The following is an 18,216-nucleotide window of genomic DNA, read 5'->3' as shown; positions in this document are numbered from 1 at the left end:
ATGAGTGTAGGAGACGAAGTTAATTCTACCTAATCCCTCTAGTTTTTTTTCAGCAATTACCTGAATTTTGGATGAAGAGAATCAGAGAGGACCTGCTGAGCTGCTGCAGCATCCCTTTCTGCAAAATACCTGCAATTGGAGCAAAACCAGATTACAACTCCATATCATAACTCCATCTCCATATCGTAACTTCACATGTTCATACCAACTCAATTTCAGGCCATTTGGGTTTCAGAGATGCACACTGGCATAGGAGTATCACTTGTCTCAGTTCCTCCAGAAAACAAACAGCTTTTCAGAATAGAATTTTCCAACTATAATGACAACAGTGGGGCAGTTGTAAAACTCACTTAGATTTAGAAACATATCCAGTAGGTTTGAAAATTTAATTATGAATATTGCCATTCCACAGAGTCAAGGGTATTCTTATTTAGAAGAGTCATTGATGAGGCAGTAACCTCTTAGGAGGCAGACGTCTGGGTTGAGGGGAATGGTGAGGGGCTGGGACATCCAAAGGGCAGAGAAAAGACTTCAGGAGGTGGGGGATGATGCATTTTTCTTGAAAAATATTTACTGGATATTTGAATTCTGGATGAATGGATAATATCTTATGCTGCTTAGAGATATTTAAAAAAAATAAACTTCTGTCTCGGGGAGAAAGGACAGTGAAGTATTCTAATATATATAAAAAATTTACAGAACCTGAAAAATACTTCATAAAGATTCTTCATGAAGACAATTATAAAACTATTGTATGTATTATATAATTTGATGTCTCTATATTTCCTGCATAAATCTAATGAGTAAAACAAGCTCTTGAATTTTCTCTCAGAAAATTTCATGCCAAAGTCAGAAATTTTACTACACATGTTCATGATTATTAATGAAACTGAGGTTCTTTTCATACTTTTGTTGGTCATCTGGGTTTCCTCTTTTATGCTTTGTCTGTAAAAATTTCTTTGTCCAGCATATCTAAAAATGTCCAACAATATATAAAGCAACTAACCCTACAGAGAATATACTAGATGTGGACCCTCTGCCATTTTTGTGAGTGTCAGTCATGGCTTGTATTTTCACTTTGCTTATGGCAGCTTATCACATAAACCCTTTGCTGTGGAGTCAAGTCTGACTCATAGCGACTCTATACGACAGAGTAGAAACGTCCCATAGGGTTTCCAAGGAGTGCCTGGTGGATTCAAACCTCCAACCTACTGGTTTGTAGACGAGCTCTTAACCACTGTGCCACTAGGGCTCCAGCTTATCATATAGAAGTTTTCAATTTTAATGGGTGAAATTTATTGATTTTTTTTTTTTACAGTTTATGCCTTTTTTGTGTGTGTCTTTAAGAGATCCCTCCTTAATTGAATACCTTAAAGATTTTCTCTTAAAAGTTGTAAAGATTTGTTCTCACATTAAATTTTTGAATTGAGATGAGATATTTAATTTTTTTTCTAAATGGAAGGCCAATTGTCTCAGCTCCATTTGTTCAAAAGCTCATCTTTTACCCACTTATTTGTAACTCCACCTCTGTCATTCAAATTTATTTTCTATTCAGTCACATTACATTTTAATGCAGCATTTAACACATTCCAGAAAACACTGTGTGATTATTAAACCTCATAAATTTAAAATGAAACTCTGTTGGTGTAGTGGTTAAGTGCTAAGGCTGCTAACCAAAAGGTTGGCAGTCTGAATCCACCAGGCACTCCTTGGAACCCCTATGGGGCAGTTCTACTCTGTCCTATAGGGTCGTTATGAGTTGGAATCGACTCAATGGCAACGGGTTTGGTTTTTAAATTTAAAATAAAGGGAAAAATAGGTGCCACCAAACATGACTGAGTAAGTCTTAATTTCTTTTAAAAACACATCACTATCCTCACTACTAGTATAGTGTCAAAAGGACCCAAGAACCAACTTGAAAGTGCTCCCTTTGGCTTTAAAAATAATGACTGCATTTAAGCATCTAAAAATAATGCCTGCAATGAACTGAATCTCATTAAATAGATAAAAACACCTAAGTTTGAAATGATACTTAAAAAATGGAAGGCTAAAGAAAAAAACAGAAAAAAGTTTATTGATCATCAAGCAAGGGAACTTGGGCACCAATTTCTTATCTGAAAATTGGTAACTACAGGGAAAAATTGAGCATCTATTGTATTAAAACCAAATAACATTAGTTTATAAAGGAAATTTGGTCTTTACAGAATTCCAGGCTGAAAACTGGGAAGAATAACAGAATTAGAAAAGCACTTTTTGCACCATTCATTGACTGAATGAAAATCACTGAAGGTAGAAACCATTAGACTACATGTTGATGGGGGACTTTACAACGGAGCCATCAGGATGTGACCCCTCTGACCCTTCTCATCACAGCATTGACAGCGGTGAGATATTGCACACTTCCTACCTCGATATGAACCTGGACCTATTCAAGCCTTTCCCAATACCTCCAATTTTCAGGAAATACCAGGATGGGTACAAGTACAAGCAGACAAATCAAGACCATGGAACATTTTATTGCACAACTAACCTGGAATCTTCCACAAGTTTCTAATCTTTCCAGGGGGGTGAGTATGGGACTGGGGGAGGGGCAGAGAGGGAGAGAAGACTGCTCTAATTACAATAGCCCCAGAGGCATAATAACTAAATGCAATGTGTAGATCTTGTATGGATCTGGATTAGAACAAACCAGCTGTAAAAAGACATTTTTAAGAGAATTGGGAAATTTGAATATGGACTGCAAATAGGAATTATTATTAATTTTGTGAGGTGTAATAATGGCACTGTGGTTAAGGTAAGGAAATATTCATTTCTTTAGAGGTGTACATTAAAATATGAGGGGTGAAATGACAAAAATAAAACAAAACACATGTTGCAATTATGGCAAAACCTTGATAATTACTGAATCTGGGTGATCAGTTAAGGGGGTTCTTTACAACCTTCTTGTCACTTTTGTATATGCTGGAAATTTTTCATAATAAAAAATTAAAAATAAATACATTTGAGATTTGTCTTAAGAATTCATGAAGTCTAGAAGAAATAAAAGCATGATGGTAGTAGTTTTTTAAATTTTATGAATCAGAGTTACCTCTCAGAGAACTTGAATGTTTTCCTGGAGTCTTCTGGAAAGCCATTCTTAGCACTATTAACTTTGCCATTTCAAAACAATACTAAGAGACCAGAATATCACTTCAATATGCAACTATTCTTCATTTTACTTACTGCAAATTGTACAGTCCCAGAAGTCCCATTCCTCGAAAATCTGTTTTAGGATCATCACCTTGGAAACCAATTTCACACCATTGCTTAGAAATCCGAGATTCCAGTGGAGTATTGGGCTTCAAGAATTTCCATAACTGGAGACAAGAAAGAGAATTACCCTGTTGACATGCACACACAAATACCCTTTTCTTTATTTTTTGTATTCAGATTTTGTAAACTACATTATTAGGAGAAACTGCACGAAGCTGAATATATGCAAATAAAAGACAATTCAAGATATGATCATCTTTCAATTTTCTAGGACAGCTGTTCTCAAAGTATAGTCTGAGGACTCCTGGAGGTACCCAAGACCTTTTCAGGGATTTGGGGAAGTAAAAGCTATCTTCATAATAAAATAAAGACGTTCTTTGACCTTTTCACTCTAATTCTCTCACAAGTGTTCAGGAGTGTTCCAGAAGCTGTGTGCCATGTGATGACATCGTCGCTCTGAAGGTAATGAAATGTGCACTTGTGTATTATAGAGTTATAAGTTTTCCTGTTTTAATTGTCAACATGGAATTATTTATATATATATATATATATATATCCAACAAAAGCTCCTGAAGCCATCAAACGTATCTGAGTATAGAGGGAAGGGGAGAACAGTAAAAATTTTGGGGGCATCCATCATTTGAATTCTCAAGTAATGCTTATCTCACTTTGTATGAAAACTTTCAGCAGAATCGTTAACAAAAAGAAAAGTGAATTAACTTGAGTTTAATTTCTTAGGTCTCATCTATAACAGAAGGGAGAGTAAACATTATCACGTAGTGAATATGGCAAGATCTGCAACGTTCTAGAATAAACCTCACGACATAGTATCAGCTTTAAGAGTTACCTAAAAGAATCGCAATTACAATCAATCATATACCCATGAGCAAGTACACTTTCTAAATATGATACACTATTAAAAATAGAACTGGTTTTATTTTTCTAAATTTTCTATAGAAAGATTAACTATAGATTCAACACCTATCATTACTGAGAGACAGACTGAGACTCACAATTGTATATAATGTAAATACATAATGCTTTAAGTACTAATTCTAATAAGTAGAGATGGGTATGTGAGAAAAAGTTACTTTTTAGACTATTAATAATATTTTATATTGCAGCTGCATTATAGACAGGACACAAACACAAATGTAAAATTTCCTTTTTACTATTTCAGATATAATTCAACTTCTAAATTGCTTCTTCTGTTACATGAATTTTAAAGCTTAAACAAAACAGTAGTACACAAACACCTTGCTTTACAGTGAGTTGTCACATATATGCACAGTATAAAACAATATGCAGTGACAGAAAATACTAACTTAAAAAAAAGTGATGATTCATCTCAGTTATTCTAGGCACTAATCCAAAATTACTTATTATTCAGATGGTATATTTTATCTCAGTGGCACGAATGGTAAATTCAATTTATCTAAAGGGTTGAGAGAAAAACTTCAGAGGAAAGAAAGGAAATCCATCATGCTTGAAGCAAAATATCAAACGTGGAAATCAGCAATCTCTTTATATTGTATTGTTAGTGCTGTGCATTCATCAGAACAGAAAATCCTTCTGAGACCATCAGAAGAAGAATACTCAATAATAAGAGAGCAGTCATCATCATCAGGGAAAGGCCTCTTTTTAAAAACCCTTTAGGAATGGATTTGATTACTACCACACTGGGGAAGAAAGTGGAAATAAAATATAACAGATATCATATTCATTTGAACAATGACTTGATGTAATCTCAAATTATTTTTAAAATAGACCCTACCTATTTTAGTAGGTTTATAGTGAGTGATTAAGGAGCCTGGGTTGTGCAATGGTTAAGCACTCAGTTAGAAATTTTTTAATATGTTAGTTTCAATAACTCATATATACAGTGCTACAAGAATACACAGTGATATTAAATTTCATCCCAGTCCATGTCAAATGATCATAAAATGCAGATTTTTTTTTTTTTTTACACTATAGGAATCTAAGTAGAAACACTGACAATGCCCTCCTGTGCTTATAAAGCAAAGCACTTATACAATATGGCAATATATTATCTGGGCCTCTAAACTAGGGGTTGCAAACTTTGTCTATAAAGGGCCAGGTGGTAAATATTTTAGGCTTTGAGGGCTATATGGTCTCTGCTGCAACTACTTAAGTCTGCCATTGTAGGAAAGCACCTATAGATAATATATAAATGAATTAGCAGGGCTTGTGTTTCAATAAAACTTTATTACAAAAACAAGTGGCAGCCCAGAACTGGCCTGTAGGTCTTAGTTTGCTCTGAAAAATTTTGTGAAGCAGATAGCCAGGGTATTATTATCCATGTGAAAGATAAGTAAGCCTAAGCTCAGACAGTTAAACAAAAACCATGGAGCAGGCTCTGAAAATACAAATGAGAACAAGAAGTGGTTTCTCCCTTAAGGGGTAGTGTAGTGCAGCAGTTAAGAGTCCTTTCTAGCTTTGTGAACTTGTGCAGTCACTTACCTGCTCTGCCTGTTTCCTCAACTGAAAAATGAGAATGCCAGTACCTCACCTTCAAGGTTACTGTGACGATTAAATGAGATAATGCTGTAAAACACTTACTGTAATGACTGGCACATACTAAATATGCAATAAATGTTTTTATTATTTCTATTTTACTACTATCATACCTGGAATTTGAATAAACTGAAAAGGAGAACGTCATGGATTGAATTGTGTCCTCCAAAAATGTCTGTCCACTTGGCTAGGCCATGATTCCCAGTATTGTGTGACTGCCCACCATTTAGTCATCTGATATGTGTTGTAAATCCTATGTGTTGTAAGTCCTATCTCGATGATGTTAATGAAAGGGGATTAGAGGCAGTTATGTTAATGAGGAAGGACTCAATCAACAAGATTAGATGGTGTCTTAAGCCAACCTCTTTCGAGATATAAAAGAGGCCAGCAGAGAGACAGGGGGACCTCATATCACCAAGAAACAAAAGCCAGGAGAATACTGCATCCTTGGACCCAGTGTCCCTGCGCTGAGAAGCTCCTCGACCAGGGAAGATGGAAGACAAGGATCTTCCCCGAGAGCCGACAGAGAGAGAGAAAGCCTTCCCCCTGAGTTTGGACTTCTAGCCTCCTAGAATGTGAGAGAATAAATTTCTCTTTGTTAAAGCTATCCACTTGTGGCATTTCTGTTGTAGCAGCACTAAGTAACTAAGAGAATAAAGGTCCCACTTGTGAGTTTGCTTAGGAAGGCTAGAGAAGATTTGAAAATTCACTGAGTAAGGACTTAAACCATGAGCAGACTTGTGCTGTGTGAATAACAGGTAACAGAGAGAACAGCACAAGCAAGTATCTCGACGTATAGAATGGCACGGCCATGGGTCATGTGAATAATGGGAACCTGGTGGAAATGTACTGTACACATGGGGAGGCAAGAGAGGTAGCTTAGAGAAATAAATAGGAAAGTGTCCAAAATGCCATGCCAAGATGCATGGGCTTTCTACTATAGGACACAGGGAGCCTGAAGTTTTTAACTCAGGGAATAACATGACTAGATTTGTGTTTTAGAAATATCCTCCCAGCAGTATTTTAGAAGCTATAATGGAGGAAGGGAATGGCTAGTGGCAGAATTGAAAGGCTATCACAACAGCCCAGGTTAGAAATGATGGCTGGAATAGGGCAATGGGCATGGCAAGCATTTGAGAGATATTGGGGGAGGGGGCTTGATGGGTAAGATTTAGTGATTTTTGTAGAAGCAAGAAAAAAAAAATCTGTTGCCACTGAGTTGATTCCAACTTACAGCAACCCTACAGGACAGAGTAGAACTGCCCCATTGGGTTTCCAAGGAGTGGCTGGTAGATTCAAACTACTGACTTTTTGGTTAACAGCTGATCTCTTAACCACTGCGCCACCAGGGCAGAGGATCTCCCCAATTAGATTATAAACCCCTGGAGAGCAGAAACCATGTCTTTCCTCAAAGCACCTAATGCAGTAGTGGACAGTCCTGACTTCACAACTTACTAGTTGTGTGAATCACAGCCTGGACTAAAATGCTTATAGTTTGCTCACCTCTAAAATGCAGATAATAACCATCACCTCGTATGGTTGTGACAATAAAAAATGATAACACGTACATACTGAAATCATGACTATAGATAAAAGTCATATGATAACAGCTTCCAACATGTATCTAATTAACCTCATGAAGGTATGCATTCACTCATATTTGTTGAAACCTACTATGTGCTAGCACACATTCAAGAGATCCGCTAAGGATGGCGCATAGTAGGTGCCCAAAGGTCATTAATTGATTCTGAGGTATCTCAGCCATGGTACTGAATTGTCCAGGTGCTTCTAGCCAATCTGTTAATTTTACCACCTCTTTTCTCTTTAATTCATCTCTTATTTCTCATCTCTAGGTCATATTGTTGAACTCAACTACCTCTATCAGAAAATGATCAGAAAGAAAAAAAAGGCAATAGAAGGAGATGAAACTCAACCAGTAGGTTAGCTAAAATTAAGCAGAGAGAAAGGGAGGAAGAAAAACTATTGCCAAGAATGAGGCTTCTTTAATTATTAATGATTCACATCAGATCCAGTTCTAATTAGCAGAGACAAAATGAGTCATCTGCTTAAGTACTTACATATACAAAAACACATGCTCCTTCACACAAAAACACAACAGGATCTTTTTTTAAAACTACAACTTCTATTTACATTTTCCAATAGAATAAATTTAAGGCAGCTAAACAAATGTTTTCTTCATATTTTGTTACTCCCATTTTGAACTCTAGGGAAGGACAAGGAAGCATTCCATCCTAAAAAGCATCTATTTTCATAACTGAAGCTATAAAACATTTCAGATGAGTAGTTCTGAAGGTTGTTCTTAATTTTTTTTTCTCATAATTCGATGTTTTGAGGTAAAAATTTAACACTGCTTCATATATAAAAATAACATCACGTAAGATTCTTAAGTTTTCGCTTTGACAGTCAGAAGTACTCGTAACTCTGTATTATTCTTTCAACAGTTCAAATATGCCAGGTATAAACGTTCACCTGCTCTCCAAGTTACATGAATAAATAATCATCCTTAAGATCTTGAGTAACTTCCCAAGAGGGCTATTGCTGAAACAGAAACCAACTACATCTTCTTTGATGTGTATTAAAAGTCATAAATGAAAATCCCAGGTCACTCTGACAAATGCTATGTCTCCTAACTGGCTTTTAACACATAGTAAACAATCTAAACTCAAGCCAAATGTGACAGCCCACAGAAATCACCTCTGATGTTTTCTCCGATTACAAAAGAAAACTGGCTTTAAACTTAACTTTTCACATGAATTTTAGCGTGAAAAATTTATCTCCAACATCTGAACCAGCAAGAAAACCAGGCCTTCTCAACTCCTCCCTGTGGCCATGTCTTAGTCTTCTTTGTACTCCAATGTCCAGCACAGTGCTCAGCACAGAGGAAGTGCTCGGCAAACGTTAGCTGACCTAACCCAATGACTAACGTGTGTTCAAGGACTAACCTTCAAAAGCATTTCTTCATGTTGGGGATTCTCAGAATCATAGGGTTCTCTGCGCAGTTTTTCAACATCGGCAATAAGGTTTCTGTATCCAACAATTTGCAGAAGGCAAGCCTGAAGAGAGATTCCCAACCTGAGATATTCAAAAATAGAAGAAATACACATGAAGGAAAAAAAAAATTCTCTGGCATTTGTTCACTTGATGTATGCTTAATAGAACTCTGCATATTTATATGATACCAGTAATTTGCTCAAACAGGATATATTTAAGAGAAACACAATTCTTACTGAATCTCTACCTGGATAGCTATAGAAACTAGCTAAAATTTACCTCTAGGCCTTTTCTTAAGCCAAGCTGCTATAGTGTGACTTAAAAACAAAGAAGCTCATTTTGCAGGTGATTGACAGTAATACGTAGAAAATATAGGAAACAATGGGTTCTTAGAGCTCATTTATATCCCCTACTGCCCGTCTGTCAGCTTTTTGTACTGTGGTGGCTTGTGTGTTGCTATGGCCATGGGTATTTCAAATACCAGCAGGGTCATCCATGATGGACAGGATTCAGTGGAGCTTCCAGACTAAGACAGACTAGATAGAAAGGCCTGGTGATCTACTTCGGAAAATTAGCCAGTGAAAACCTACGGGATCACAACAGAACATTGTCTGACTCGCTTACTTTGGGCACATCATCAGGAGGGATCAATCACTGGAGAAGGACACAGTGTTTGGTGAAGCAGTAGGCCAACAAGGGCAAAGGAGACCCCTGGTGACATGCACTGGCACAACAGCTGCAACGATGGACTCGAACATGCCGGAGCTCATAAGGATTATGCAGGACTGGGCAACATTTTGTTCTGTCATACGTGAGGTTGCCATGAGTCAGAATTGTCTCGATGGCAGCTGTAACTATCATCAGGTATTATATCAGAATCATCTCAGAAGGGTGTGTGTGTGAAACAGAAAGAGAAATAACCCTCTGGTGCTTAGGGGCAAGAAGATTTTTAGAAAGAAACCTCTGCTTAGGAGCGTCCCTAACAGATGAGGCTTGCCAGGGAGAGAACTCACTACTTTGCAAAATTTCCCATTACACTCTGACTGCTTTGGTTGTTTGAAAACTTATGGTTTAAATTCTCTCCTCTGAACTATACTGAGCAAATTTATTTCTACCTTTCCCCTACCATGCTTACCTATTTTAAGATAGTGATTCTTTCTTCCTGTCTCATCTTTTCCAGGATAGAAAAAAAATCCCCTATTCCTCCAAGTCCCTCACGGGACATGGTTTTCAGATGCTTCGCTATCTTGCTTAGTCTGCTCTGGATGTGTACTATATGATTAACGGCTCCCTTAGAACATATCACCAGGACAGAAAACAATCTGGCAAGCATATCACACAGAAGATCATTACTTTCTGTGATCTGACCACTGTCTTCCTCTCCTACAACCTATAATATAAAAGGCTGTCACATAACAAGTTTATTAAACAGGTGGCTAACTAATCACCAAGATGCTTTTATTCCTGTTCTTTTTTTTAAAATTTATTTTATTTTTGTTTTTGTTGTTGAGAATATACACAGCAGAACATACACCAATTCAACAATTTCTACACGTACAATTCAGTGAAATTGATTAATTCTTCAATTTGTGCAACCATTCTCACCCTCCTTTTGTGACTTGTTCCTCCTCCATTAACATAAACTCACTGCCCCCTGAGTTTCCTATTTATTCTTTCCAGTTGCTTTTGTCATTTTGATCCCATATAGACAGTTCTTGAAAGAGCACAATGCTCAAGGCAGGCAGTCTTTATTAATTAAGCTAAACTATATTTGGTTTAAAGAAGACTTCAGAGGATATTTTTTGGCTTAAGGCTTACTGATTATCTCAGGGCAATAGTTTCAGGGGTCTACTCTGCCTCCATGGCTCCGGAAAATCTGGATTCCATGAGAATTTGAAATTCTATACTGCATTTTTCCCATTTTGATCAGGATTCTTTAGAATCTTCGATCAAAATGTTCAGTAATGGTAGCTGGGCACCATCCAGTTATTCTGGTCTCATGGCAAAGGAGACAGTTGTTCATGGAGGCAATCAGCCACACATTTCATTTCCTCCTCCTATTCCCGATACTTCTTCTTCCTCTAGTTCCAGGCCAACAGAGACCAATTATTGTACCTTGGATCACTGCTTGTAAGCTTTTAAGATCCTTTTTTTTTTTCCATATAAACCAGTGACACATAAGTTATTATCTTATTCTGTTCTTGTTTGATGGTATTTTAAAATCTAAAAGTAAGTACTTCATGTTTATTTATTCCTGCTAAGCACTTTACAAAATTTCCTATTCCACGCTGACTGCAAAATGGTTAAAAAATGGGTAATTTCATATGATCCAACTCAACAGTTCCTGTCAAATGTATTCCTGATCGTAGTTCACTTACTACTTTTGAACATTTTTGTTGTAGTGGAGGTGGTGGTCATTATAACCACAATGGCAGTGTTATCATCTTTTTGTTGAGGTACATGAGATACATAAAGGTTAAGTCTACAGTTAGGGGCACACAAAAAACCCACTATCAAGTCGATTCCAACTCATACTGACCCACAGGACACGCTAAAACTGCCCCATAGGGTTTCCAAGGAGCAGTTGGTGGATTCAAACTGCTGACGTTTTGGTTAGCAGCCGAGCTCTTAACTACTGCATGACCAGGGCTCACAGGTAGTTAAAATTATATTACCTACCCCAAACATAGAGGACAGTATCAGATAACCCAGAGATACTAAAGTCAAATAAAATTGAGCATTCAATTAAATGGAACTTTTAATTACTTGTTACCATAGCACTGAAAAATGAAATCAGAGATTTAAAGTTTAAGAAAAGAGCAAAGTGACAGTGGTCATCCAGAAGATCGATGCAGGACTGAGAAGAGAACTAATTTTGAGGAAAAGAAGAGAGTGGGAGAAATAAAAGAGGAGGGAACAAGAAAGGCTAATAATTTTACTAATTTCTACTACCACGATAAGGAACACTTTAAAACAAAGTGAGGTTAATACTAGTAATATCTCATTAAATTATCAAATGTCTCCCCCATCCCTCCCTCCTATCTGTTTTCTCAGAAAAGTATTTAATTTTTTAAATCAGATTTTGTCAATGTCAATCTAGAAAAAAGGCATTAGAATCCAGGTTAAGATGTAAAAACACAATCTACTACCTATAAGAGTGTTTTTTTTTTTTTCCTAAAGGAAATAAAAAGGATAGATGGCAAAGAAGTGCCTTTGAATGAGACCTATATAACTTTCATAGAAGAGTCATAGAAAAGATTTGCTATTAAATCTAATCCAATCTCTAAATATGATTACAGGACTAATACACCCCTCATGCCCAGTTGCAGTTGTAAATTTTTGGTTCAGTCTAATTTAAAATGAATTGCCTTCTTACCACTTTCCCAGAGGAATAAATATATATTAGAAGGTTTCAAACAGACATCTACATAACTAAGTCAACCTTTAACGGCTCCATATGGAAAAGGCAACTAATGAGTGGGAGTAGAAGTAGCTACAAAAGCATGCTATGGAGACTAGATAGAAATGGAGTTTTGTGATGATCCCTGGATTGGTAGCACCTAGAATCCCTCCAAGAGACAGACCTCTGCAAGGAGCGCTCTGAAATCCCCTTCAACTGTCTTTGGTAATTAAAAGGCTTTCTCAGCAGTAGCATCTGAAGTTCTAGCGCATGCACATTTAAAAGACAGTTTGATTGTTACCTACCTAAATCATCTCTAAATATATCTGCATTCAGAATTCATTCTACCCAATGTTCTTAGCCCAAAATTTTACTGAAAAATTGCTGTACCCAAGGGAAAAGATAAAGCTAATTTTAAATGTCATGCATATTGCCAAATGCATTTTAATACTTCCAAGATGTGATGACTAAATTATAAAGTTCTGAAGTTTCATATAAAAACCATCTCTCTCCCTCCCACACATGCTTATCTTCTCGACAAGCAGGTAGGAATTGTCTCCAACAATACCAGCCTGTCATGAGCTGAAGGAATGTTCTTGACGGAGCAGATTCAGCTTAGGCACATTTACAATTTGAACATTTACTGTTAGTGTAAAACATAGGTATTGCATAGAGCGATTGTTGATGAATGGGCTGCTTTTATCACATCTTTCAATATTTGGGTATGCATTAAATTTCTTGCACTCATTACATCTCAGAACCAGAAACATAAATCACAACAGAGGTATAAAGTTGCTGCCAGTTACGAACATGAAAAAGCCACCTATTTTTCTTTATTCTTCATCCGAAAATCAAAACATTGCAGATGACTATTCTAGGCATAGAAAGAGAGAGAAAGCAAGTAAGCAAGCTCATGAAGGATATGTAGAAATACTAAATATGTGGCCATAAGACTTGTGTTCTATATTCCTGACATAATAACATATTCTTACTGTGGATTTACGTCAGGGTTGATTTTTTTCAGTTCCATGATGTCTTCTATAGTTTTTTCAATAACGTCAGGGTGAACACTTACTGAAGTCTGCAACAGCTGAAAAACATGTTTCAATCAGTTCCCTTGTCATGAACACCAGTGACTTAATCAGGTCTGCTTGGATCCAAACCAAAACAAACCCATTGCCGTCAAGTCAATTCTGACTCATAACGACCCTATAGGACAAAGTAGAACTGCCCATAGGGTTTCCAAGGCTGTAAATCTTTACAGAAGCAGACTGCCACATCTTTCTCCAGAGGAGTGGCTGGTGGGTTCAAATTGCCGACCTTCTGGTTAGCAGCAGAGTGCTTAACCACTGCGCCACCAGGGCGCCTTCTGCTTGGCTAGAGGCTTCAAATATTTGCTTTAATCTTCCATACGAAGATAAAAAACTAAAAGCAAATAATGATATAGTGTACTTGAATTCTAATAAATTCGACATTTTTACAAGAGGTAATGCAAGTTTCCTGATTAAGATAACATAAAACAGAAATACATACAGCTGTTTGGTTTTTTGTTTGTTTTTACCATTTTCATCTGTTGTAAGTCATTTATATTGAAATATATTGTCTTTGCCTCACCCAACATGGTTTTCATTGTTAAGGGGCATTATGTGTATGATTAAAGGGTCAGGTACATGGGGGAAACAGTCTTAAGGATGCCTAAATTAAATAATAAAACAAAATCATCAGGAATCATGAAAAAAAAAACCCCAAAACTCCACGTTACTTCTATCTGTGGATGCTCAACTATATGCTGTAAGAGCTAGCAGAGTGGCTTGTTTGATTATACTGGAAAATCTTGGGTATAAAGTTAAATGATTTGGATATTAAGGAGATACCAGAAAGTTAATAATCTTCCTATTTTCAAGGGATATTTATTTTATGATTTGGAGAGAGGTATAAAAAAGGACTGATCTAACAATGAAGTAATAAGTGCTTCACAAACCTGCCTAGAAATTCCCATACAGCAGCTGCTCTCACATCAAAAAACAGTGATTTGTGATAAACAATTCTTACTTCTCACTTTGTATTAGTTTTCATAGTCATGATAATTTTTGTTTCTTAATTTCTTTTTAACTTTTTGATGGAGGTAAACTTCCAAGTGAAAAGTTGCTGAAAATATAGAAACCATTTTACTTACCTTACTTTTTGAATCCCTCAGTGATGTTTCTGTTAAAGCGATAACAAAAACGTCATTCAAAAATGATCCTTTACAAATGGTTTAAAATCATTATACTGAAATATAACACTATATCTTCAATCCAACCAACCCTACATTTGGCTTACTTCTTTGTTTCATGCTTACCGATTTTCATGGTTCTAGAAGCTCCAGGCTTGGTACTGTAACAGATCCGTTGCAGCTCACATTTTCCTGTCAGCTTCCTCATTACAAATTTCAGACAGCGCCACAAAAACTTACAGTAAAAATACAGGCACACCTGGATCAACATTCTGTCAAAAACAAAAGACAGCACCCTTCCAATAGAACTCTGGAAGAGAACAGAAAGCAACCACCACCAGCAAGAAAAAAAGCCCAGGAGACAATCAGCCATTAGACTTCTGGGTTTGCAAGTATGTTTCATTTTCCTAATCCCACATGAATTTATTTGAGGTGGCTACAAAACCCTTCACTGGGAAGCCTGTGATCTGTGTTGACACACTCACCAGGACTCCCAGCAATCTCAGAGTACCCTACTCTTGTAAACTTAATATTCCAACAAACTGAAGGCGAAGCACTGGGATTCTTTACCGTCTAACCTTTGCCGAAAAACACTTTGGAAGTAAATCAGTACCTTGAAAACAGAATCCTTTAATACTGTTTGTGTTTCAGGAGTTGCCGCTCCCTTAAATATGGGGAGAGAACATGCTATGGCAACTTTCCTCTTCTGCCTCTGTGGATAGACTCAGCGTGCTCTGGCTTGTTTCTAGCCCCTCCTTACTGCACCCCTCCCCACCCCCCACTCACTATTTTATTTCTTTCCTTATTCCCATTCTTTCCTCTCTCCCTCTGCTTTCCCTTTAGACATTGTTTTCTTGAGGACTTGGTTGTGTAGCCACTTGTCTTCCCTGCTAACCAATCCCAACGTGCCTTGAACTTGCTGGATGCCCTCCTCATCACTTCACTAAACAAGACCTTTGGTTCTCCTCAGTGATGACAACATTCTCTGATATAAACATTTCAAATACTCTACCTCAAGACAAGTCTGTTCTTGGCTCCTGCTAAAGGTTTTCTTCACCGTACATTCTACCTCACTCCAATCACTGTACATTCTACCTCACTCCAATGATACTGTAAAAACTATGAACTATATAATCACCAATTGTGTACTTACTCATATGTTTCTGGTACATGTGAATTTTGTGTTTTATGCTGACGTGTAATTAAAAAAAGTGAGTACCTACTACTTTACGGTACTACTCAGTCTCAAAAAAGACTCAAGCTATAGAGGTAAAGAGGATCTATCATCCAGGAACTTATATTCTAGTTGTTTCCAACCCATCTTCTCTTTATATTATGCATTCCTAGGAGGCAGAATTATCCATGTTACTTCCTATCAATGTCCTTTTACAAGATATTCAGAAAACATTGTTATTCAAATGTTCATTCATTCCCTCCAGCTCTAAAATAAGATGATCCAGGGTTATTCAGATGAACTGGAATAGCTAACTACTTGACTCAATGATGTGATCCATCCCTGAAAAGGAACCAACATCTTCCAGTTGGTTGGTTCCAATATCTTCAACAGCCTTGTGTTAAAAATAAAAATTCTAACAGTCTGACTTGTATAAAGGCATGGGGGTCTATTTCTTATAAAGGCAATAGAAGGGAATACAATGAAATAGTACTAGAAGCCAAGATACTATAAAATAACATAATATTATATTTTCCAGGCAATAAAATTATGTCCTAGAATATCTACCAACATGAGAAAATGTTCATAATATGTTTATCGAGTAGGAAAAATTACAAAGGAATGTGTATAAAATGATTTACTTTTCCTTTAAAAAAATAAAACAAAAAATTTTAATGGCCATGTATAAATGGGGGTGGGTACAGGGGGTAGGTAAGGAAGGCTGTCAGGATACACACCAAAAGTGTTAACAGTGGTTTCTCTGAGTAATGGAATTATGTGTAATTTTTACTTTCTTTAGGAATATTTTTATTTTTTCTATAATAAATATGTATTATTTTATATTTTAAAAAGTTATTATAAAAACCTAAATGGATAAAATGATCACCAAAAGCCACTTCAAAAGTGCATATAAAATTTCTGCCGGAAGTCAGTTAATATGAAATCAACCAGATTCTACTCAGAGACAATGAATTGATTTAATATGCTGTAAAGCCTAACATTCAACTGTTCTTATAGTCAAATATGTTCTAAGATCTGTCAGGATTTTTTACATTAACAGCTTCCCCCCACCAAAAAAAAAAGTAACCCAAAAAATAAATGTAGAGGAATATTTTAATCAGATAAGTAAAAAATTGTATAAAACATCAACTTGCTCTCCTGGAAAAAAATTTTCATTTTCTCAATTACTGGATAGCTATGCCAAAAAAAAAAAAAAAAGATTGAGCAATAAATGGCAATGATAATAATTACTGGGAGGTGTTATATCTATTATTAAATCAAGAATAAAAGCCTTCCACAATTATTTATCCTGATGGTACCCATGTGCAATTTTCAGTAAAGTCAGCCTCACACGTGGGTTAACACCTCAAATGAAGCCTCTTTCAAAGCTGTGCATCAGAACTCCAGTGTAGGCAGAACCATATGACAGCTAGGTTCTTGTAGTTCTAAATCTTTCTGGAGAAAAGCGTTCTTATAATTATTTATGGAGTATCTCTGTATTCACCCCACTTAGGGTGCAAGCCACCAGACCATATTATAGCTTAAATAAAGCTACAGAACATGGTCTCAATGTGACCTCTCCAACAGGTCTATAAAAAGATGTGGCCTGAGACCTAGACCTGTCATCCTAGGTTTCAGTAAGTGTCCAGATGTAGAGTAACTTGAGCCCAACTGTAATTTCTCCCACTGGCCTCCTTGCACACAAGAAGAGGTCTGGGGAATTGGTTTGCAATAAGACAGTCTTACATAAAAGGAGAGAAACGTCATCATGCTATTTTTTTTTTCTCTCCTGAGGATGTTCACTCTACCAAAGACAGTGAGACCCAGTAGAAATCCACAACAGGGCTCACTACCCTGTAAGGTATATCACATCCCAGTCACATAATCACATATATAAGATCACAAATCACGAAAGAGAAATATCCACTTCAATTATGAAGTGACATTTATAAACTACTTACCCTTTTGTAATTTAGGCCAATAGTCCTGATAATGCTATTTATCATGTAGGATTTATTTTTTATTTTTTTCCTTGTTTTTCTTATGGGCCAATGTGTCCACAAATATTTCATTAAAGGCCAATTTGCTATGCTAGATATTACATATTTTCAAGAGTCAGCTCACTAGGTAAAATAATGTTTTGACAGATATAATTAATCTGTGTTTAGGTTATAACCTGGTCCAGGCAAGGCATGATGAGAGATGGAAACACCAGTGCTACCCCTTACTTTGATGACAGAAGCAATGCCCAACTTGCTTTCTCATTAAAGGACCAGATCAGCAAAATTCCCCTATGAGCATCTCAGGATGGCTATTTTCTACCATCAACTGCTGCCAGGAGCTCACTTCTTAAATTATTTGGATCTTCTTAAGTCCCTAAGGAGCCCTGGTGGCACAGTGGTTAAGAGCTTGGCTGCTACCGAAATGTCAGCAGTTCGAATCTACCAGTTGCTCCTTGGAAACCCTATGAGACAGTTCTACTCTGTCCTATAGGGTCACTATGAGTTGGAATCGACTCAACAGCAACTTTTGTTTTCTTGGTTAAGTCTCTAAAAGCAGCCCTGGTGATGTAGTGGTTAAAGCACTTGGCTGCTAACCAAAAGGTCGGTGGTTCAAACCCACCAGCCG

General features: G+C 36.7%; 1 protein-coding gene across 2 annotated transcripts in view; it reads right to left on the bottom strand.

Moving 5' to 3' along the window:
* The window catches only part of ELMOD1 (ELMO domain containing 1), a 64,325-nt gene that overhangs the window by 12,309 nt on the left and 33,800 nt on the right, over positions 1–18,216 (bottom strand). Inside the window, exons 3-8 of one of the 2 annotated variants that reach the window (XM_004382472.2) lie at positions 14,541–14,686; positions 14,376–14,404; positions 13,192–13,289; positions 8,751–8,880; positions 3,223–3,356; positions 61–129 (exon numbers count right to left, since the gene is read on the bottom strand). In XM_004382472.2, coding sequence (XP_004382529.1) covers positions 61–129; positions 3,223–3,356; positions 8,751–8,880; positions 13,192–13,289; positions 14,376–14,404; positions 14,541–14,686 — 606 coding nt within the window. Of the gene's footprint in view, positions 1–60; positions 130–3,222; positions 3,357–8,750; positions 8,881–13,191; positions 13,290–14,375; positions 14,405–14,540; positions 14,687–18,216 lie in introns of those variants that run through there. The other variant, XM_004382471.1, reaches the window with a different exon arrangement.

This window comes from Trichechus manatus, unplaced genomic scaffold, assembly GCF_000243295.1.
Source record: "Trichechus manatus latirostris isolate Lorelei unplaced genomic scaffold, TriManLat1.0 scaffold00094, whole genome shotgun sequence".
NCBI classification, from domain to species: Eukaryota; Metazoa; Chordata; class Mammalia; order Sirenia; family Trichechidae; genus Trichechus; species Trichechus manatus.
This window is presented reverse-complemented; position numbering and strand designations above follow the sequence as displayed.